The 21043-nt window shown below is 50.3% G+C and overlaps 12 protein-coding genes across 12 annotated transcripts; 6 read left to right on the forward strand and 6 right to left on the reverse strand.

Annotated features, from left to right (window-relative positions):
- Nucleotides 1–66: 66 nt before the first annotated feature.
- AGOS_AER232C (mitogen-activated protein kinase) lies at nucleotides 67–1776 on the reverse strand (the record flags this gene model as incomplete). Its single annotated transcript, NM_210443.2, has 1 exon — nucleotides 67–1776. The coding sequence occupies one exon, from the start codon at nucleotides 1774–1776 to the stop codon at nucleotides 67–69; it is 1710 nt and encodes a 569-aa protein (NP_985089.2).
- Nucleotides 1777–2450: 674 nt separating this feature from the next.
- RRM3 (DNA helicase) lies at nucleotides 2451–4526 on the reverse strand (the record flags this gene model as incomplete). Its single annotated transcript, NM_210444.1, has 1 exon — nucleotides 2451–4526. The coding sequence occupies one exon, from the start codon at nucleotides 4524–4526 to the stop codon at nucleotides 2451–2453; it is 2076 nt and encodes a 691-aa protein (NP_985090.1).
- A 492-nt stretch (nucleotides 4527–5018) lies between these two features.
- Nucleotides 5019–6857, forward strand: AGOS_AER234W (MATE family efflux transporter; the record flags this gene model as incomplete). The annotated part of the gene is made up of 1 exon (NM_210445.2): nucleotides 5019–6857. The coding sequence occupies one exon, from the start codon at nucleotides 5019–5021 to the stop codon at nucleotides 6855–6857; it is 1839 nt and encodes a 612-aa protein (NP_985091.2).
- Nucleotides 6858–7395: 538 nt separating this feature from the next.
- AGOS_AER235C (transcription activator GCR1-like domain-containing protein) lies at nucleotides 7396–8370 on the reverse strand (the record flags this gene model as incomplete). The annotated part of the gene is made up of 1 exon (NM_210446.1): nucleotides 7396–8370. One exon carries the CDS (start codon nucleotides 8368–8370, stop codon nucleotides 7396–7398), a length of 975 nt encoding a protein of 324 aa, NP_985092.1.
- A 445-nt stretch (nucleotides 8371–8815) lies between these two features.
- On the reverse strand, nucleotides 8816–9994 carry CIC1 (Cic1p; the record flags this gene model as incomplete). The annotated part of the gene is made up of 1 exon (NM_210447.2): nucleotides 8816–9994. The coding sequence occupies one exon, from the start codon at nucleotides 9992–9994 to the stop codon at nucleotides 8816–8818; it is 1179 nt and encodes a 392-aa protein (NP_985093.2).
- Nucleotides 9995–10408: 414 nt separating this feature from the next.
- ELF1 (Elf1p) lies at nucleotides 10409–10867 on the forward strand (the record flags this gene model as incomplete). Its single annotated transcript, NM_210448.1, has 1 exon — nucleotides 10409–10867. The coding sequence occupies one exon, from the start codon at nucleotides 10409–10411 to the stop codon at nucleotides 10865–10867; it is 459 nt and encodes a 152-aa protein (NP_985094.1).
- Nucleotides 10868–11297: 430 nt separating this feature from the next.
- CDC12 (septin CDC12) lies at nucleotides 11298–12470 on the reverse strand (the record flags this gene model as incomplete). The annotated part of the gene is made up of 1 exon (NM_210449.1): nucleotides 11298–12470. The coding sequence occupies one exon, from the start codon at nucleotides 12468–12470 to the stop codon at nucleotides 11298–11300; it is 1173 nt and encodes a 390-aa protein (NP_985095.1).
- Nucleotides 12471–13062: 592 nt separating this feature from the next.
- TRP4 (anthranilate phosphoribosyltransferase) lies at nucleotides 13063–14166 on the forward strand (the record flags this gene model as incomplete). Its single annotated transcript, NM_210450.1, has 1 exon — nucleotides 13063–14166. The coding sequence occupies one exon, from the start codon at nucleotides 13063–13065 to the stop codon at nucleotides 14164–14166; it is 1104 nt and encodes a 367-aa protein (NP_985096.1).
- A 92-nt stretch (nucleotides 14167–14258) lies between these two features.
- EFM2 (S-adenosylmethionine-dependent methyltransferase) lies at nucleotides 14259–15431 on the forward strand (the record flags this gene model as incomplete). Its single annotated transcript, NM_210451.1, has 1 exon — nucleotides 14259–15431. One exon carries the CDS (start codon nucleotides 14259–14261, stop codon nucleotides 15429–15431), a length of 1173 nt encoding a protein of 390 aa, NP_985097.1.
- A 387-nt stretch (nucleotides 15432–15818) lies between these two features.
- SPC110 (Spc110p) lies at nucleotides 15819–18377 on the forward strand (the record flags this gene model as incomplete). Its single annotated transcript, NM_210452.1, has 1 exon — nucleotides 15819–18377. One exon carries the CDS (start codon nucleotides 15819–15821, stop codon nucleotides 18375–18377), a length of 2559 nt encoding a protein of 852 aa, NP_985098.1.
- CNL1 (Cnl1p) lies at nucleotides 18367–18756 on the reverse strand (the record flags this gene model as incomplete). Its single annotated transcript, NM_210453.1, has 1 exon — nucleotides 18367–18756. The coding sequence occupies one exon, from the start codon at nucleotides 18754–18756 to the stop codon at nucleotides 18367–18369; it is 390 nt and encodes a 129-aa protein (NP_985099.1).
- Nucleotides 18757–19226: 470 nt separating this feature from the next.
- On the forward strand, nucleotides 19227–20975 carry GGA1 (ubiquitin-binding protein; the record flags this gene model as incomplete). The annotated part of the gene is made up of 1 exon (NM_210454.1): nucleotides 19227–20975. One exon carries the CDS (start codon nucleotides 19227–19229, stop codon nucleotides 20973–20975), a length of 1749 nt encoding a protein of 582 aa, NP_985100.1.
- Between the last annotated feature and the right edge of the window lie 68 nt (nucleotides 20976–21043).

Here is a 21043-nt window from a genome sequence, read left to right on the forward strand (position 1 = left end):
GTATGACGCCATGTTCGACGCGGGAGTAAAGTGAAATAAATAACGAAGTACTTACGGAAACTATAGTCAAATTTTTCTATCCAAACCAAATTCCAATTCTTTCTCCAGATCAAGGAAGTCGCCAAATTCCGCATTAGAATGTGTACCATCCGAAAATCCCATGGGAGATGCTAACATATTCTCTTGTGGTCGTGGGGGGAAGTCTGTATTGTGTTCGGGGAGGTTTTCTGAATGAATCCCGATGAAAGAATCGTGGGCTAAAGTAGGAGAATGAGCAAACATCATTTGCTGTACATAATCATGCTCCTCGTATGAGCTTCTGCTGTCAGAGATGGACGTACCCACTGGACGGGATTGAAAAGCCCTGGAATCGTCTTTTTTAGGTAAGTACTGTTCCTGCTGGCCATGTGCTCGCTGGAGATGCTCGCTATGGTGTCCGCTGCGGTGTTGTAAATGTTGTCCATGTTCCACCGTTTGTGGTTGACGTTGCACAGCACCCGACCGCTGATACTGTGTACGGTGGTGTTGCTGTTGCTGCTCATGCGCTTGTGCCTGTGCTTGTGCCTGTGCTTGCTGATGCTGCCGCTGATGTTGGGGCTGTTCTGGTTGTGGTTGTTGTGGTTGTTGTGGTTGTTGTGGTTGTTGTTCCTCCTGTTCCTGCAGCGACGTGTCCCTTATATTGGGCTGTCTAACAAACCTTCTAAAGTCCTTTACTTCTTCAATGACCATCCGCTTCAGTTCTTCCATCTCATTCACACTTTCAAAACTAAAGTCGAACTTCTTGCAGCACACTGGCTCATCGCTTGGATCATGCCAGATTGACAGATATGGGTGCTCCAGAGCTTCGTCAACGGTAATCCGTGTCTTAGGATCGAGGGCCAACATACGTTCCAACAAATCCGCCGCATCTGGATTGGCATTGGGATACAGCCGCTCGAAGGGCACCTTTGGAATGTACCCTAGTTGATGAATGTAATCCTGTACGTTTTTGGAACCTATGCGTTTTAGCGTCTCTTCTGGTGGAGTACCAAGCACCTGAAGGATTCTGTTCAGCTGATCAACGTAGTCCTTCCCTTTGAAGATCGGCCTTCCGCCTAATAATTCTGCTAGAACACAACCACAGGACCACACATCTATCGCGCGGGTGTAGCCCTGGTAACTCAACATTATTTCTGGCGCGCGATACCACCGCGTGGCAACATATTCCGTCAGGAACTGGTCGTTTTCGATGGGGTTTTCGCTATATCCCCGAGCTAGACCAAAATCACATATCTTGAGTTGACAATCAGCATTCACAAGTAGGTTTCCTGGCTTCAAATCTCGATGGAGCACGTCCGCAGAGTGGATATACTTGAGGCCGCATAAAATCTGGTAGACGAAGCTCTGGTAGTGCGCATCCGTCAGCGGCTGCCCGGACTTGATGATCTGGTGCATATCACATTCCATCAATTCCTCGTATAGATACAGCCCGTTAAAGGAGCCATCTGGAAGCAGCACGATATCCATGTCGTAGAGGCACGTGATATTCTTATGCCCCCGAAAGTGCCGCAGCAGCTTCAGCTCCCTTAGCGACCGTTTGCAGAGTAGAGCTTTCGAGAACACGTTCGTCACTTTCTTGATGGCGACTGTTGTGTCTTCCACCGACTCCATGAACCGGGCTGAGCACACAATCCCGTACGCGCCATAGCCTATCTCTTTGATTAGCTGGAACCTCTTGTCCACCATGAAGTCCTGGGTGAACACCTTGAATGTATGACGCTCCACTGCGTCCGACATCTTGCTGTTTCGTTCTCCGTCGTTCACGTCGTGCGCCCGTGAGCCCGATGTAGTTGTGTGACAAACCTATGCACATGCACCTGTGACCTTGACGGCGGTGCTAGCTCAAGTTTTTTATTCGCCTAGTATATCACGTGAAGATAAACTAAGCCACTAGTGAGATGCGAAAGCTAACGGCGATTGCTGAGTGCTCTGCCGTGCTATTTTATACTGCAGCAGCTACACCCGGTGTGCGTTGCGTCAAGGTTGCAGGCCGCCTGCGATGGATTGCAGATTCACTATCTTTAGCCACAGTGGAGTGTGACGTCCGTGGGACAGACGTTTCCTTCCTCTGACAGCTGCTACGCAGAGATTGCGGTGCCGACTGTGCCTTGCTGACAGTACTTGCGTTCGAAGCACCTGTATTTTCTGCGGTGACAGAGAGCGACAGCATTTCAAGATAGGAACACATATACGCTATGCTAAAAATAAAACTGCCGAGACGACGGTGGGTGCCAGAATAGGGGCAGATGTGAAACGGCAGCGCATCAGTGATACGCGGACTGAGCGTTACCAGGCAATTGTAAGGTACGTAACGAGCACCAATTAGAAGACGATTAAAGGTGTATGGACGAGCGGTTGAAGAGACGGTTTGGAGGCTAAAAATAGACGGCAAGATGCCACGCCTGAAAAAGCTATGCAGTGGGCAAGAGCTCCAGCGTGTGGTAGAACTGCTTGACCTTGGGGTCGGCCTTAATTTTCTTGGGGTCGAAGTTGATAATCTGAAGATGGTCTTTGGACACGGCTCGCGACAGTGCGACGTACGCCTGTCCGGCCTCGAACGTGCGGCGCAGATCCACCTTCAACCGAGGAATCGTCTGACCTTGTGCCTTGTGGATGGAGAGCGCCCAGCAAGGCACGAGCGGCACTTGTAGCCGAGAGGCATCACCCGCTGCGTGCGGGCCGGCTGGCACCTCGACGGGGAACTCCTCACGCTGGACGAGCTCGAAGCGTGCGCGACCTGCTACAACAAAGCGCACCACCGGCAATAGTCCGTCCCGCGGTTCGTGCGGCGCGCGCGACAGGAACTCCTGCAAGTGGGGGCGCCGCAAGGCGGGGCGCGCGGCAATGGCTTGTAGGAGCTCAGGGGATCGCGCGCTCTCGGAGATGCCAATGGCCTGGCATACCAGACGCATGTCGAGGACAAACTCCGGGTCCTCCAATGCGTGCATGTGCTCGCGCTCCACGCGACCCCACAGCGCGGCCGTCGTGAAAAATAGCACGCGTCCGACCGAGCCGTTGACAAGCTGGTCGTCCTTGTTCTTGAGCATCATCACCTGCGCCCCCTCCTTCAACGCCAGCGTGCGCTCCGCCATCACCGCATCGAAGTATGAGCTGAACCGGCCGCCGACGTTGCCCGAGTCGTACGCCTCGAACGTCATCCCGAACCCGGGCAGCCGCTCCAACCGCCTCCGATTGGCCTGCTCCACCTCGCGTCTCGTCGGAAATAGTTCCGTGGGCTCGATTCCGTCGCCGTACACCACCTCGCGCTCAAACTGGCGCATCTGCGCCGCCACCTGCGGCGTCACCTCCCCGAATCGAATAGCATTCAGCAAGTCCACGAGCTCCGTATCCTGCTGCCGAAACACCTGGCTCAGGCATAACGTCTTCTGGATGCCCTGTTGCCAAGCGCGACTCTCGAAGCAAAACAGGGGCCCCTCGTTGCCCGCTGAGCGATCCGTTACCGGGGGCAGCTGAAAAAAGTCGCCCGTGAACACGAGCTGGATCCCGCCGAACACGGCATCCGGCTTGCCTCGCAGCTGCCGCGCCACGTAGTCCAGCTTGTCTAGGAAACGCGCGTCGACCATCGACACCTCATCAATGATCAGGACGCGCGTTCGCTTCCACCTCTCGTAAACCTCCCTCTTCTTCTTGGCCCTAGCCGCTAGCGCCTCCAACGACCCGCTGCCGATGCCAATGCCTGAAAAGCGGTTCACGGTCATGCCGCCGATGTTCACGGCGGCTAAGCCCGTCGACGCCGTAACCGCTACCGCCACTGTACCGTACTTCGCACGTAATGTCCGGATCAGCTCCCGCAACAACACCGATTTACCGGTGCCGGCGCTTCCGGTGTAAAATACGTTCAGACGGTCATGCACTATAATATCGCGCACTGCTTCTTGTTCCTTGCTGAGTACAACTGCGCTAGAAACAGAAGGAGACCGCGCCGGGGCCACGCGATGGGTAGCTACCGGCTTCAGCCGCCGAGCCACAGTAAACGGTGGCACCTCACGTGCAGCCGTGCTCTCAGGCACAGGATTGTGGGAACGCACACCAGCAATTCTTCTTGGCGGTGGGCTGTCCACGGCCGGAGCGCTGGTGCCACTGGGCGGCTTGCGCACGCCGTGTGACGCCAGGCGTTGCCCATTTTCGGCCGGAGCCAGCACGCTGGACGAACGCGAAAGTGTTTTAAAATTGTGCACGGGCTTTTCGTGCAGCATGCTCGTAATGTACGCGTCGTCCGTGGCTTCCTCGAAGGAGCCCTGTGAGTCGAACAGCGCGCTGCGCAGCGCAGGAAGGCCGGCGGCCGCTGGCAGCCGTCTCTCGGGGGCATTGCCGACGGGGAGGCGGGCTGGGGCGGCGACGGCAGCGGCCTTCTTCTTGGCATCGTAAAGGAAACTTAGGGTGCCCTGCTTGAGCTTGGGCCGCTTGGCCGGGTCAGTCGGCGCAGGATTCGTGCGCTTCAGGCCGTGGGTCGCGCGCTGATACATTGCCCAGAGGTTGTCGCAGGATGGATGCGGAGTGCTGATCTCAAATTTTCAGCGCAGAATGTTTTCAGCACAATGTGCGCTGCGCACAAGCCTGCGGTGGTCGTGGGTGCGCAGGGCTCAGCATCACTCACTGGCGTGGTTGCGGCGGGAATGCTCTGGTCACATTCTGAGATTGTGCGGGTTGCGACACCTGTGTCACGTGATCACCATAACGGCTTCAAAAAGAAACGTTGGGAGTAAATGATGAGGCGATGGAGCGGCTTCGCAGGTAAGATAACTGCAGCGCCAACACTCTACACAAGAGTCTACAGCGCGCTCATAGTTAGATAGAAGCCCAGCTCTGTGGTATTTCCATCCTTTTTGTGAGAAGCATTATCGGTGTTGCACGTCCGGTTGTGAGAAGTATTTGACTTATCAGTCGAGTGCTGAAACATCGCTTGATCGCAGGAAAGAAAGAGGTAGTCGGCACCTCTGCGGGCGTGCGAATTGGCCATGACGAAGCAATTCACGCACACAGCAGATGAGCAGCGCTCTTCTGTTGTCTATTCAAACAGTATTGGGAAAGGTGGACTATTTCAGCCACGAGACTACATTGGTGCCAAGACCACAACGGCTGCGGAAGATGAAGTAACAAACCTACTCGGCGATTTGGAACAATGCAACGGACGTTATGTACCCATGCAGGCGCATGGTGGCCACGATGAGTCAGACCTGACACCATTTGGGACGCCGTCGCATCGGCGCACGCTTTCGATGCAGCAATCACTGCTTGAGCAGGAGCGCGAGCTGCTAATCGACAATAAACTCTACGATGCGCGGCACGGGAGCGACTGCGCAATTTCGTTAGTGGCAAGCGAATGCGGTTCAGGTAACGGCGCATTGCTCTCTGAACAGGAAGCACAAAATGTTATGAGCGCGTGGGAGCATGCTATCGAGTCCGGCAAGACCATTACAACATCTTACAAACGGGAATCCACAGTCCTGACCAAGAATGCGCTACCACTAGTTGCGACCTTTATTCTTCAGAACTCGCTCTCTCTTGCTTCTGTCTTTTCTGTCTCTCACCTTGGCACGAAAGAACTCGGGGGTATCACTCTGGGTTCTATGACCGCAAATATAACTGGTTTTGCCGCTATACAGGGTCTCTGTACCTGCCTAGACACACTCTGTTCCCAAGCCTATGGTGCTAGAAATTATACACTAGTTGGCTTGCTACTTCAACGCTGTTGCATCATCTCGCTACTGGTTTTTGCGCCGGTAGTATGGCTCTGGGTATGCTATTCTGAGCAAGTACTGGGCTACTTGGTCTCAGACCCGGAACTCTGTCTCTTTGCAGCGAAGTATCTGCGCATAGTCGCGGCAGGGCTTCCTGCCTTTATTCTGTTCGAATGTGGTAAGAGATACTTACAATGTCAGGGCATATTCCATGCATCGACTATTGTCCTTCTTTTCTGCGCACCCGCAAACGCCTTCCTGAACTACCTCCTCGTATGGAATTCGAAGGTAGGTATCGGATACCTAGGCGCGCCTGTCAGTGTGGTTCTCAACTACTGGTTGATGGTACTTGGTCTGCTACTGTACACGATATTTACCAAAAGCGAGATCCAGCCCCGAAAATGCTGGACCGGATGGATCAAACCACACCAGATTTTTAAAAACTACGATAAAATGCTTGGCCTTGCACTACCAGGGATTATTATGGTAGAAGCGGAGTTCCTGGGGTTCGAAATTCTCACGATCTTTGCCTCGCATATTAGTGTCAATGCACTCGCTGCGCAGTCTATCATCGCAACCATAGCTTCACTGGCGTATCAGATTCCGTTTTCAATTTCCATTTCGACCTCAACTCGAGTTGCTAACTTTATCGGAGCTTCTTTGTACCGCTCCTGTATTATAACATGTAAGGTCTCCTTATTATTATCATTCGGGGTCTCTTTGACAAGCATGTTAGCGATATTCGTTTTCCGGTCTAACTTGGCACATATCTTTTCTAATGAGCCCGAAGTGATTATGCTCATCGAAACCACTCTACCGATACTGGCAGTTATGCAGATTTTCGACTCCTTCAATGCATCTACTGCAGGATGTCTACGTGGCCAAGGCCAACAAAAGATTGGTGGCTTTATCAATGTTTTTGCATTTTACTGCATTGGTATACCCATGTCTTACTTCCTTTCCTTCCACTGTGACCTTGGTGTGAAGGGCCTCTGGTACGGAATAACATGCGCCCTGATTGTCATGAGTGTCTGTCAATCGTACGCAGTTTTCAACTGTAGCTGGGAAGAACTGGTTAAAGCCGCAAATTTGAGAACATCTGAGGATGTTTTCTAATGCATATATTTCTCATGTGAGATCCCCAAACTCTTTGAACTTTGTAGTAGGTGCATCAATTTGCCTCAGCCAGCGAGAGACACAACCATGACTGATGTGCATCAATATATAAATATGAAAATTCCGCTGGAGTGTTGAAGTAAAAATATTATTAAAACTTCTAAAAAATGAACTTTTCACATTAATATTTAAATTAGTAATGCAATAAATTAAGTTGGTTAATCGCATGCCTTTTGTGTATGTTTGCTTGTATATTAGTACGTGAAAGCTGCGAGAGTTATATTGTGTGAGTTGTGTTTGTGCTTTTTTGTATAAATCGGTGAGTGTATACATCGGATCAGTGCTTGTGATGTGCTTTGCATGAACCTAAGTGTATGCCAATCTGGCGGTTTTTTGTGTGTGCGTATCTATTAATCAAAACCTAACAGTCAGGTTCATGCGAGTAAGAAATATAATTGCATTAACAATTACATTATACTGAATACTGTTGAGCTGTACCATTATTTTATATTTTACTCCCCCATTTATATCTCCAACTTCACACTATATTGTATTCTGCCAAAATCTTGCCCAAATTATTATACAACCAAGCCACGGTCTTGTTCTTCTCCATCCGTATATCATCGAAAAACTGTATTGCCTCCTCCGTGGACTTATTGGTAAACCTTGCATATCTATCAATTTCACTAACCAAAGCCCGCCTCCTCTGATAGGTCCTGATTTTTGGTATTCTGGAGAGCTGTCCTTTACCGTACCTTTTTTCAAATTCCATAATCTGTAATTTTAAACTAGTGTCAAATTCACGGTACAACTCATTCACGTCCTTTGGGGAATCAATCATCTGCAACTCGTAGTCCTCAATCTCCTGTAGATGTGACGCAGGCAATGAACGGCGGGTAGAAATGTGCCTATGTGTGTGGCGCTGTTGCATGTGTGCGAGGGTGGCGCGCTCCTTCTGCATCGCAACAACGTCTTCGTCGTCCTCCTCGATTCCTACCTTAGCAATTGAAACACCTGCGCTGCAGTCTGAAGACGTCCTGCGTCTCTTTAGCGCCTGGATATCGTGATCGAAGGCCAAACTAGCGATGTCCAACCCCGCAGTTGCGTGGTTGGAGTTTGACGAAGTTTCGCTCTGGGGCGTGTTCGGTGGCTGGTGGTGGTGGTGGTGGTGGTGATGTACCTGTCCATGGTGCTCGTTAATTGCCGCAGCTACCATTTCATTAGCAGTGAGGGCGCTCGTTGCCGCGTCGCTAAGGCCGTCGCCCGCTGTGTTCAACAACGTGAACACGTTGTTGGACGCGTCGTCGTCGAGGTTCAACACCTTCTTGATCTGGTCGAGGTCCACAATAATCGCGGAGTTCTGCTCCTGCACAAGGTCAAGCTTTGTTTTCAAGAGCTTCAACTCTTCTTCCGGTGCGCTCAAGCTTGTCGACACGAGCGTGTCCCAGTCTTGTGACAACCTATTGACCCGCGACTTAAATGATTCTATTATATCATCCAAATTCATGTTCATTGTGGCGCTCCTCTGCTTTGCGTTCGTGTATACGTTACCGATGTCGAGACAAGTCCAAGGGCTCCAACTATAGAGACTGAACTGATGATTAAAAACCGTCACACTGTTAAGATTCACCTTCCCGCTTTTGTAGTACACCTACACTGTATATGCATACATATATTGATATCCGATCCACTACCATATATATATACATAGAACAATTAATGAAAACACTGCGCTTCTGCTACTATAGGATGGGTATTGAATCGTATCTTTGTGGTTGGTGAGCTGTGAAGCGGACCCGGTGTATCGGCGGCGACGGAGAAACGTCGCAAGGTTACCCGGAGACCACAACACCGATGCTGACATAACGTGAATCGGCGCCGCAGAGATGCGTATAGACAGCCGGAGTGTCAGTGCCGTGAGTATGTTACAAATATAAACAAAAACGTACGTAAATAGATCACTGTTTGCTGCGCTTGTTTGCAGAGCCCAATTCGGGCAGGTTTTCCTGCGAGCGCTTGGCGCGCGCAATCTGCTTTGCGAAGACAACAGGCAGCTCGTCTGGGTTCGCAATCTGGGCTAGAGCACGGTCAAAGGACGACAGAGGCAAATCGACGCCGTCAATGGAGACGGTACCAGACGAGCCAGCAACATGGGCGGCGGCCGCAGCAGCAGTCGCATCCTGCAGGGCAGCAGGGCTGTAGTAGAGTGGGAGGGCGGGGGAGTTGTTGGACTTCAGGTAAAGCGAGCGGATGGGGTGTGCCGCAATCAGCTGAGAGGCCAGCGACGCAACGTTGGCAGTCAGCTCCTCCGGAGTAAACCAGTCCAGATGCCCAATGTGTACGTTGAGCGTTACACCGGAAGGAAGTAGCACGGGCAGACGCTCGTTGAAGATGCGACGGACGCTATTAGCCAGCGTGGTCATGCTGAAGACACCAGCTTTCCCGGTGCGAATAGGTACGGGGGTCGTCTGGATCTTTTCGTAGGCCTTCGAGCCAAGCAGCTTTGGCAAAGCGGACACGATGGCGTCGTCGGCAAGCACCAGCGAAAACTCCGAGAGCAGCGCGCGGCGCTTCTCGAACGCCTTGTACGTGGTCTTTAGGTCGTGCCCAGAGATTACCTTGTCAATGCAGATACCGTGCGCTTGCTCGATTGACTCGTATAGCGCGTCGTCAGAGACCTTGTCCATGTCTTGGTCGCGCATAATTAGCAGTACTTTAAAGTCTTTGACAGCAGTAGCGCTTGCCTTCTTCCAAGGCTTGAATAGCGAGTGCTTCACAGCAAGGAGCGTTGGCTTCAGGTTGCCTGGCTTGCTGTACGCGCGCACGCTCGTAGCGATGAGCTGCAACTGCCCCGTTAGTTCGCTATCGTCGATAAGCACCGACTCTGGCGTGGTCTTCGAGCTCACGTACTTCGTCAGTTCCTGTACTGCCTGTGTAATACGTAACTCAAGAGCAGCGGGCTGAGCTTCCACTGTCTGCTGGCTCTCAGCAGGGGCCTCTGTGCCAGTCGTCGCAGCGTCGCGCTGCTTTTTCGATGAGCTTGGCTTCCCCTTCTTAGCCGCAGCTGCAGAGTTCTTGGGGTTTGAACCGGTGCTGGTTCTGCCTTTCCGGGGTTTGGAGGCGGTTGACTTCGACATTGCCGCAGGTAGGGAGCTAGATTGGCTGAGTTCTGTAGTGCCCCTAGTAGTAACTCTGTCCTAAGCGGCCATCGAGTAGGCGATGAGCTTTAAAATTTTTGCGCAAGATCCCAAAAAGAAACTTTCGTTCATAGCTATATGTCACGTGATACATTCCCCTTAAAGTGTAGCGCCCTATATGCTCTTACAGGGCAACCACTAGCTAGCTTGTAGATCTGAGGCCTTCCACTAAACGCCTGTATCAGGACTGAGCGCGCCGCTGGCTCGATCTGAGGTTTGATATTCGCCGTACAAGGTGACGGATAAGAATTTTGAAATTTGGGTTGCTTGGTGAAGACTGAAATCGACGGAAGATTCCCGCCAGGTTCATCTACCAAATCAGATCTACAAGTTACCTTAGTCGGTCGCAGCATAATGGGTAAACGGAAGAAGTCATCTAGAACGCCAGTAAAGAAAGTAACGTTAAAACTGGATAGTGCATTCAACTGTTTGTTCTGTAACCACGAAAAATCGATTACCTGCACACTAGACAAGAAGAATAGCATAGGCTCATTATCATGCAAAGTATGTGGGCAACAGTTTCAAACCCGGATAAATGCGCTGTCTCAGCCAGTAGACGTGTACAGCGACTGGTTTGACGCGGTGGAGGAGGTGAATGAAGGCCGCGCCAGCAGCAGCGAGGGAGAGAACAGCGACTCGGATTATGAAAGCTACAGCAGCGGCAACGAGAACGGCGCTCGTGGTGCACAGCAGGATGGGCGGCACTCCCGCGTGCAGGAGGAGGTGGATTCTGATGAGGCAGAATACTCAGATAGCGATAGGATAGGCAACAGACGCGGTAGGAGCGCGTTGGTAGATAGTGATGATGAATGAGCGCATTGCAGCCTTCTGTTCCTTCGTTCTGCCGGTCGTGCAGCCCATAACCAGGGCAGCAGGCATGGTTGCGTGGCTTTGACGCGGGGTTCCCGCTTTCCGACAATACCTGTAATGGCACGGCTGCATCTTTACGTGTCCTGGAAATAGCCCTGGTGGGTGGCAACACGAAGTGCAACACCAGAGCAGCCGGGCGGTAGAATCTTCTTGCTGATCTGTCATTTCTAGTTGGTTCCACTACTGAAGATGATACGGTATTATATAATTCAATGATATAGTATGGCTATCTAGGCGATTCTTTTCTGCAATAAAAATAAAGTAGTATCGCTGTATATCTTCAACATTGCGATCTGCTGTAAACCATAAAAAAGGTAGTGCGTATAAGGTTAGTTTCTAATTCAACATCGATTTTTTTTTGGGTTTTAGTTTGCTAGTGCTTTCTTAGTTGCAATGCTCTGACCTGCTCCTCCAGCTTCTTAACCTTGGCCTGAACCTCCTCCAGGTCCCCATTGAGCCTAATCCGCTCACTAACAATGTTTTGTTCCCATTGTCTGAAACGCTGCTCTTCCGCCTTCACCTGGTCAGTAAAGTACTTCTTCAATGCATTCTCCTCCTCCTTAAATTTTGGATTGTGAGATAGTTTCCTTGCTGGGGCAGGGTGGGGCAGAGTGCCGTCCTTCTCTTCTGCAGCCGCCGAGTTACCTTCAAGACGCAACCGCCTGTAAGTTTCGTAGTGCAGCTCCTCGGTAGTCAAGATCAAATCGAGCAAGTTGGTTCTCAACAACAAGGAGCGCAACTTCCGGAAGTCGCAGTGTGCATCGTTCTCCACCTCCACCAAACCCCATGGGTACTTTCTTGCCGCCACAAGGGAGCCCGATCCGTTGTCAAACTTCTTTTCTGAGCCGATGACAGCAAATGGCATCGACTGTACTAGCTGTCTGGCATGCTCCATTGCGGCAGGATCGTCCTGGTCCGCCTCGTCAAGAGGGGGGGTGAAAATGCAGATGTCCTGCGCCTCAATCACCTGCCTGATACGCACCTTAAAATCCTGTAGCTCCTTGGCGGTTAGTGTGTCCGCCTTCGCAATGACAGGTATCAAGTTCGCCCGGGTCGAGATGCGCTTCATGGTCTCTATGTCCAACGGCTTCAAGCCGTGGCCGGTCGGGCGAATGAAGTACAATACGGCGTGGACCCGTAGGTCGAACTTGACCGACCGATAGGGCTGCTGCTCCTGCCGCATGTACGAGTCATGCTGGTCGTCGATAAAGTCGATGATGGTCTGCCATGACTTGTTGTTGTTCACGTTGTCGCCAAAGCCCGGCGTGTCGATTACGTTCACCCTCAACGAAAAGTTCTTTTCCTCGAGCATAGCCCGGATCACGTTCACCTCCGCCGTCTTGCGGATCGGCTGCTGCCTCCGATTCTGATTCTCCAGCGGGCTAAGCGTCGTCTGGAACAACGTGTTTATGAAAGTCGTTTTGCCGAGACCGGACTCGCCGCAGCACATTAAAGTGAACACACCTCCCTTATTGGAGACAATCTTGTACCGCTGGTTTGGCAAGTTAGAAATACCAACAAGTGACCCATCCGATCTATTCAACATTTCTCCTGAATTGAAGTTACCAAACACACCTATTGCACTGTTGCCCTTGCGTCTGAGGTATCGAGTGTTAAGATATTGTTTAGATACAAGAGTCCTTTGCCATCCGCTTTTTCTGGCCGGATGGGTTGTCCTTTGGAAGCCGCCTTACGCGATAGCCGGGTAACCGTTCGGACCATCACGTGCCGGAGATCGTGCGTCGCGGGTCGTGCCACGCGATTCCGCCGCACAGCCCGGCCGGCGGCTAACTCTCGGCGGCTGCGTTCGCCCGCTTAGCGCGAGATTTTGCGTGCGACGCGGACATAATCCAGAGGAATATGCCGCAACTGGAGACTCATACTCCGTATAATCACAAAGGGCCATCCCGGCGCTAATTCAGGCGATTTGCAACGCCAACAGTGGCAAAGGCGCCAGTAGACACAAAGCAACAGCGCCACCCGGTAGATTTCCCACGTAGCAGCCACCGCGCGACGGAAGCGTATCGCTCAGCACGGCGGTGACTCACGGTCATTACGTAAGCAAAACTAGCAACTCTTAAGCGGAGAGGTGGGCAGGCTACGGGTTACAACTGCTACGGACTGCTACGAACTGCCAGATGGGAGCTCTTGTGAAGTATACAAAGCAGTTGCTGCGCTCGCCGCCGCAACTGTCGCCCGAGGAGCTGTTTGTGGCACTGGAGGGGGCGCTAGCACAGGTTGTGCGCGAGGGGACGATCTCGCTGGAGTTCGGGGTAGAGTTCGCGAGCTTCCTGACTGCACTGCGGGCAAGCGGGCTCGACCACAAAGCCGAGTACATTGCGCAGGCGGCGCGCGCCGTTTTGCAATACTCAGATCTGGTGGCTGATGACGCGGTTAGAGGCGGCTCGAAGGAGCGGGTGCTCGATGTCGTAGGCACGGGCGGCGACGGGCAGAACACGTTCAACGTCTCAACGTCAGCGGCAATCGTAGCCGCAGGGATCCCGGGGCTGCGCGTGTATAAGCACGGCGGGAAAGCGTCGACCTCTGACAGCGGATCCGGCGACCTGGTGCGCATGCTGGGATGCGACAGCTGGAAGGTGACGAGCGCGACAGTCCCCGCGCTGTGCCGCAAAAACACCTTTCTGTTTCTGCTAGCACCGAACTTTCATGAGGCGATGCGACTGGTCGCGCCGATCCGCAAACTGCTTTCTGTGCCGACGATCTTCAACGTTTTGGGGCCTCTGTTGCACCCAATGGGCTGTGTGAACCGCCGTGTGCTGGGTGTGTTCAGTGAGCATCTGGGGCCCGAGTATGCGCGCGCCGCCTCGCTCATGTACAAGGACTGTGAGACTTTCGTGGTCTGGGGCCATGTCGGCCTCGACGAGGTTGCGCCTACGGGGAAGACAACTGTATGGCATTACGCGGCCGAAACCGGTTCGATTGACACCTTCATTATTGAGCCCGCGATGTTTGGTCTCCAAGAGCACGAGCTCTCCCAGTGTGCCTCGCAGGGCCCTACAGAGAATGCGCTCGTTCTTCTGGACGTCCTTAGCGGCAATCGCTCAAAAGGTGACTCGATCTACGACTACATTCTACTCAACGCAGCAACACTCTACTGCCTGAGCGAGGGAAGCCGTGATTGGAAGCACGCGGTTGCAGTGGTTGAAGAGAGCATTAGTTCTGGACGTGCTCAGAAAGCGCTGAACGAGTTCATATCCGCTGTGGACGCTCTTGAAGTGTAGATGATTATGTAATATATTATTTCTCGGGCAGAAAAGAGTTGGCATTACCTGCTCTTGCCAACGATCAATACATCACAAGTGCAAGTGCAGCTATGGAGTGCTTCGACCCGCTGGACTTCCTCAGCAGCGCTCCTCAAACCATACCACCTAGCAGGAAGGACCCTTTGGAGCCGTTGGTGGCAGACGCTTTACCTGAAAGTGAGGGCTTGAAAGCTGAGGACAACGGCGCGACGGACACTGGGCATATAACAGTTCTGGACCTTCCACATATACAATACGCAGACCCCTCCGCTGTCCTTGCAGTGCTGCTGCTCCTGCAACCTACCGCGCAGGTGAATTTTGTTGGTGATGAATCGAAGGCCTGGCAACTAGTCGCTGAGGAGAAACATGTGGCCGGTCCGCTGCTGGACGCGGCCCTCCAGTACTACCGCAAGTGGGGCAGTGGCTCTCTTTCAACAGAAGAGCAGATATGCTCCAAGATTCCTGTATTGTTGTTGCATTACAACGGAGAGCTACTGCGATACTACCTCTCAGTGCTATCGCATTACGAGGTTGTGGACCATCCGCTAAAGGACGAAATACTTAAACAGACAGCACTACGCATATCTGAGCGCTGTGGTCGTACCGCGCAGCCCGCAATAACTCGTCAGTTTCTAGTCGACGGCGTGGCCCGGCCCATAGTGCTTCATGAGCCTGCCTTGACCAGCGATAACCTTGGGCTGAAGACTTGGGGTGCCTCTCTGCTTCTATCCCGTCGAGTAGCCGGCTTTACCGGCAAAAAACGCGTTCTAGAACTAGGTGCTGGCACGGGCCTGGTCGGCATAGCGTATGCGCTGGCGAACATTGACGCGGACGATGTATTCGTGACGGACCTTCCCGAAATTGTCCCGAACCTACGCCACAACCTTGCCCTGAACAATCTTACCAACGTCCGCGCATCCGTACTTGATTGGAGCGATCCCACCAGCTTCCTGCACGAACATGGCGAGCTCCAGTTCGACGCTATTTTTGTCGCAGACCCGATCTACTCGCCCAACCATCCGCAGCTGCTGGTACAAACCGTCGCCCGTTTTCTTGCACCGGCGGGCACGCTGTATCTGGAGATCCCAATTCGAGCACAGTACGCCACGGAACGGCGGCTACTATGGGACCTGCTGGCCGCCCATCATCTCAAAGTCATTTGCACCGAGGAAGACCGCGGTAATGACGATTGGGGCGAGGTACAGTATATATATAAGGAAGTAGGTTGGAGTAATATACGCTGACACTTGTGTTACTGTTTAGTGTGTCTCTTACTTTCATTATTAGTTTGGATCACGCAAAAACTGCACGTCTTTCACGCATTGTCAAATTTATGTTGTCAAAAAGTGCTTTTACATCTAAACAGAGGCAATACAGTTAATGCAGTCTTCTACAGGATAACCTTCTGATTCTGACGTAATTCGTGTAATTAATCACAAGCAGAGGTACAAACTACAACTTAACAGATCGCTCTGCAGCGCAGGTCGTTTTTAGTGTCAGTTCTCGGTTAACTCATTTGTTCATTACATGAACCACTTTTTTTAAAAACGCGTCCACAAACAGCCTTTTCCAATTTAGCTACAGTAGTGTGAACAGGAGCAGCAGTATAGCAAGGGATTCAGATACCGTAGATGTTTGCATCGTTGGATACTCCTGCTGTTCACCAGCGTAAAAAGTATGAGTTTACTCCTATAGGGCACATAAAGGAGAAAGAGAACATGATAGCTCAGGAACTGCGGCAAAACAAGAGACCCCCATTAGAAGATGAGGAGGATGCGGCAATAGAAGGCAACTATATGAAGCGGACCCGGGTTGGAGACGACACGATGAACTCGCAGCAGCTGTTTAACGAGACTTCATTTGATGATACGCTCCCTGAGCAGACCCTCCAAGGCATCTCGGCGATCAAGAAGAACCTGGCCCCAGAGCTGCTGAGCAACGACAACAAGGAGAAGGCGGAATTGGCATCGAACCCGCTCAAGGAACAGCAGCACGCTTTGCAAAAGCTCAACATGGAAAACTACAGTTTGCGCGTGAAGTGCAATAGCTTGTTGAAGTTCTTGAACAACGTGACAGACGATGGGAAGTTGAAGCAAGGGCTTGAGATGCTCGACGAGCTACAGGAGTGGAAGACAAAACATCACGAATTGATCCAGAGATTTAAAGAGTTGCAGTTGCGCTACGATGAGCTGGAGCAGCGAGAACCCGAGCCACTCAAGGTCGCTGAACCAGCCGATCACTCTCACTGTGAAAAGCTCCGTGCAGAGTTGGAGACTTCGTTGAAGGAAACCAGGTCGCAGCTAGATGAGGTCCAGGCGACTGTTTCAACTTTGGAGAAGAGATTGGTTGAGGTGAAGAAAGACTACTCGGAGAAAGAACACCAGTATAAGATGAGCCTTGACATTGCCAAGAGCGAAAATAACCGGCTCACTTCATCTCTCTCCTCTAGAGAGGACGCTTTGAATGAGGCACAAGAGAAAATAAATCGCCTTATGGTGCAGTTGGAGGAGTTTGACCACACGAGCGGTAGTCTTTTAGAGCTAGAAAAGAAAATCGATGATAAGAACCAAGGTATAAGAAACTTGGAAACGCGGCTACAAGAGCTTAACTTTCATAGACAAGATTTGGAAAGACAACTTCTCACCGCTAATGAGACTATTGAAGCTTTGAAGAAGGAGCATGAAGAGTACAGAGAGCAAAATGAACTAAAGCTGACTTCTCTTCATAAAAATACATCCGGCGAAGATAGGTTGAGAAAACAGTTGAGGGACTTAGCAGAGGACAAGGAGGGTCTTCAGAAATTACGACAGACATTAGAGGAGAGAAATAAGGAGTTAGATGAGAGGGTGGAAGCATTGGAGTCTCAAGTTGCTGCAATAGAGGAAGATCGTCAGAAAATTATCGGCGAGCAACAGCAAGTGGTCCGCAACCTTAAACTAGAACACCAAAAGAGGGCACAAAATCTCAAAAGGGAGATTGAGGAACTACGAGAACTCAATCAGCAATTGGAAGAGACAAATAGGTCCTACAAAAAGCGCTTTGAGCATTTTTCCAGAAATTCGCCGGCCAGAAAGGCCACCCAGGAAGAACTAACGGCCAAGGATCGGGAAATCGGCGCTTTGAAGAGAACAATACGTGACATAGAGGAAAGCGTTCTTCGTACAACACGTGAATTAGAAACCGCGAAGATTCAACACCGTCGAGAAAAATCCATGCTAGAGGCAAGATTGGATCAGGCGGCTTCAGAGGAACCCTTTGAAAGATCCAGATTAGAGAAAGAAATATCCATGCTCAAGCTTGAAATTAGATCAATCCAAGATACTAAGGAAAGAGAGCTCTCCTTGTGGGAGAGTAAGTATGAGTCCCTGAAAAATACGTACGAGAAGTTGCTTCAACAGGATAAACACAGCAACTTGAACGAGATATTGGAAGATAGGAGGGAAGAGCTCAAGTCGTTAATGAAGAAATACAACGACTTAACGACTGAGAACCTAGAGCTAACTAGGGAACTGAACAAGCAGAAGAGTCATAAGGAAGCTTATAAAGAAGATTTGCGCAAAGTACAAGCCCGTTTAGACTTCATAACAAAGGAGTTCGTTAAATTAAAGGAAAGCGCACCCGAACCGAAGGATTCTTCAGACGAACTGAACTCCAAATGGATGGAAAAGTACCAGAATATGAAAATAAAGCTACTTAATGAATTGAAAGTGCTTCAAGACGAAAATATACAACTAGAGAGAAGGCTATTAGATAGAAGCCAACAGCAAAGCCATAATCTCGCAGAAACACCCACACAATCGAGAGATTCCTCCCTGCAGGATAAAGTTGATTACTATAGGTTGAAGTACCATGATGAAGTGCGCAAGAATAACGATTTACGGGTGATCAACGAGTACCTAAATCGCGTATTAAAGGCTAGTTCGCAGCACCTCAAACTCGATATTCTTAAGTTAGAAAATGAGATATCTCCACTGAACAGCAGCACAACTTATATTAACGATTATGACTACAGTTATGCGCCATCATACTATTCTAGACGGGGCAGACCCCTCAAGTTCAAGACAGTCGCAATTTTTGTGCTATCATGCATAAGAATGTATCAGGCTACTCTGCGTCGCAGGTGGGACCAGCAGAGAATCAATTATTTACAGAGGAAAATCGCATATGGCGAGGATAGGATCACTTGGTAGCCACATGGTCTCTAGACGCACTATCAGTATGTACTTTAATATCGCGATACTGTTTCACTATTTCGTCCATCCTCTCGTGGAACGTGCTCACGATACCATCAATCGCGTGGAGCTGCTCGAAGTACGTTTCCAGTTCCTTGCACTTGGTCAAAAGTTCTCGGACATTCTTGATGTTACTGTCAATGATTTCCTCCACAATTCCGGTACAGACCAATTGGTTCTGCTTGCGGCATAGCTCCGTGGTAGCGAGATGGATTGACGCAACATGATCCTTGATCCGATAAAGCATATAGTCGTAATCCAGAATGAGTTGGTCTACACGGAAGGGGTCATTATTGACATCTTCCGCCTGGATGCTAGCTCCTGCTTCAGCCACCATACTTGACGCAGGTGAGAAGCTACTCAGCTGACCGGAGTCCTGCTAATTAAAAAATAAGCCTCAAATCCCCCTTAAGGTATGCTGAAGTTCGCGTGCGGCCAACTGATTGCCGTCGCTGTTTACAGTCACGTGAAGCAAAATTTCAAACCACACACCGCAAATCATAGGCGGGACACCGTAAGGCATATAAAGGACAGTGCAAGATTATTCAAGCCGCTATTAGTAGCCGGCTTTCCTTTATTTACAGGTTGCTACGTGAAGATCACGCTGATTATGGCATTTGTATTCTATCACGTGCGCACTTAACCGTATATAATGCTATTTCCATATTGTTACCCTGTCAACATGATCATTGAAACCTGGCTAAGTTGACCGAAGGGGCTGGCTACTGTGAGCTGCTCGCATAATACACTCTCAGTACGCTGCTTGTTACTGGCACCGGACCCTAGTCCATTGTGAATAGTTCATCAATGTCCTCATATGCTGTTTACTTATCTGATGCACCACCTAGACGGAATGGGAATGCTGGAAGCTCTTTATCTCGGAAGATACACCGTGCATGCAGGACGGCCTTAGAAGAGCCGGACCTATCTTTGAACCTAGATATTGCAGACTATATCAATTCTAAGCAAGGTGCAGCACCTCGGGAGGCCACTCTGACTATTGTGAAGTTAATTAATTCGCAGGGGACACACACTGCCATCTTTGCGCTGGCGTTGTTGGACGTGCTTGTCAAGAACTGTGGGTATCCTGTGCACTTGCAGATATCTAGGAAAGAGTTCTTAAATGCTCTTGTCAAGCGGTTTCCAGAACGACCACCAATGGCGTACACGAAGGTTCAGTGCTTAATATTGACGGCCATCGAAGAGTGGTACCAGACGCTTTGCAAGTACTCGAAGTACAAAGAGGACATGAAATACATTCGGGACATGCATAGTCTGCTAAAGTACAAGGGATACGTCTTCCCAAAGATTAAGCAAGAAGATTTAGCTGTGTTACGCCCCGGGGATCACTTAAAAACGCCTAGCGAACTCCAAAAGGAACAGGAAATTGCCCAGGCTGCCAAACTGGAGGAGTTAATTAGGCGTGGAAGGCCGGAGGACTTGCGGGAAGCTAACAAATTGATGAAAATTATGGCAGGCTTTAAGGAAGACAACATTCTTAATGTCAAGCAAACACTGACGGAAGAATTGACAAAGTTAAAGCGGAAGGCTGACCTTCTCAGCGAAATGCTAGCTACAGGTGACAGTTCTGCGTTGGACAACGACACTGTTACCGAATTATATAGCGCGCTAAAATCTTCGCAACCCAAATTTCAAAAGATAATCGAAGAAGACAACTCTGACGATTCTATGGTTCAAGATATACTGAAATTTAATGATAAGGTCAACCAACTAATTCAGCAGTACCAGCTCTTGAAGAAAGGAAAGGCTGATGATGTAATTCCGCTCCATGTTCCAGCACAGTCCACTTCAAAGAATGGAGAAGGGACCACGCTAGCAAATGAAATTAACTTGATAGATTTTAGTGACACAACTAATGATGAACCTAGTTCAAATGTCACTGGAGATAACTTTGATGATCTGCTTGGTGAGCTAAACTCTCTAAATCTTTCCCAACCACAATTATTTGGACTAGGAGCTATATCTCTAGGCGCCTCAACTCCATCCGCACCAGTGGAGACAGCAGTTCACCATAATACGGTGGACCTATTAGGCGACTTCTCGTCATCACGCTTATCGTCGGTTACTGCAGCGTCGGCCACTGCAGCTTCAGCAGTTACAGCCTCGGCTTCACCCTCTACTGACTTTGACTTATTGGATGGATTTGCCAGCTCATATGGTTCAGATACGGGCGCTGTTAAAAATTCAACCACTCGTTCGGTTGTTTCTGAATCACAGAACCTGAAGTTAGAATTCGAAATCAGTAAAATTAATGCGTCCAAAATTAGGGTTACATCTTACTTCTCGAACATGTCTGACTCCCGTCTAGACGACTTATCATTTTTGGTGGCCGTTCCCAAGTCCTGTGCTCTAAATCTTCTACCACAGTCCGATAACACTATACCAGCTAAGACCGCAGATGGTATCACACAGGAAGGCCATATAGTTATCCCAGAGGGCTTCTCAAAACCATTAAAGGTTAAATGGAAGGTCACCTATAAAATGAATGCGGTGCCGATCGAAGAAGGAGCGGTCTTCACGCTTCCAAAAATTTGAGCTTATGTTTCTTGCGTAACTTGATTGGCCTTACATATTATTCATAGTATGCAAGGCTTGAAGTTCTC

Source organism: Eremothecium gossypii, chromosome V (assembly GCF_000091025.4).
Source record: "Eremothecium gossypii ATCC 10895 chromosome V, complete sequence".
Taxonomy (NCBI): Eukaryota; Fungi; Ascomycota; class Saccharomycetes; order Saccharomycetales; family Saccharomycetaceae; genus Eremothecium; species Eremothecium gossypii.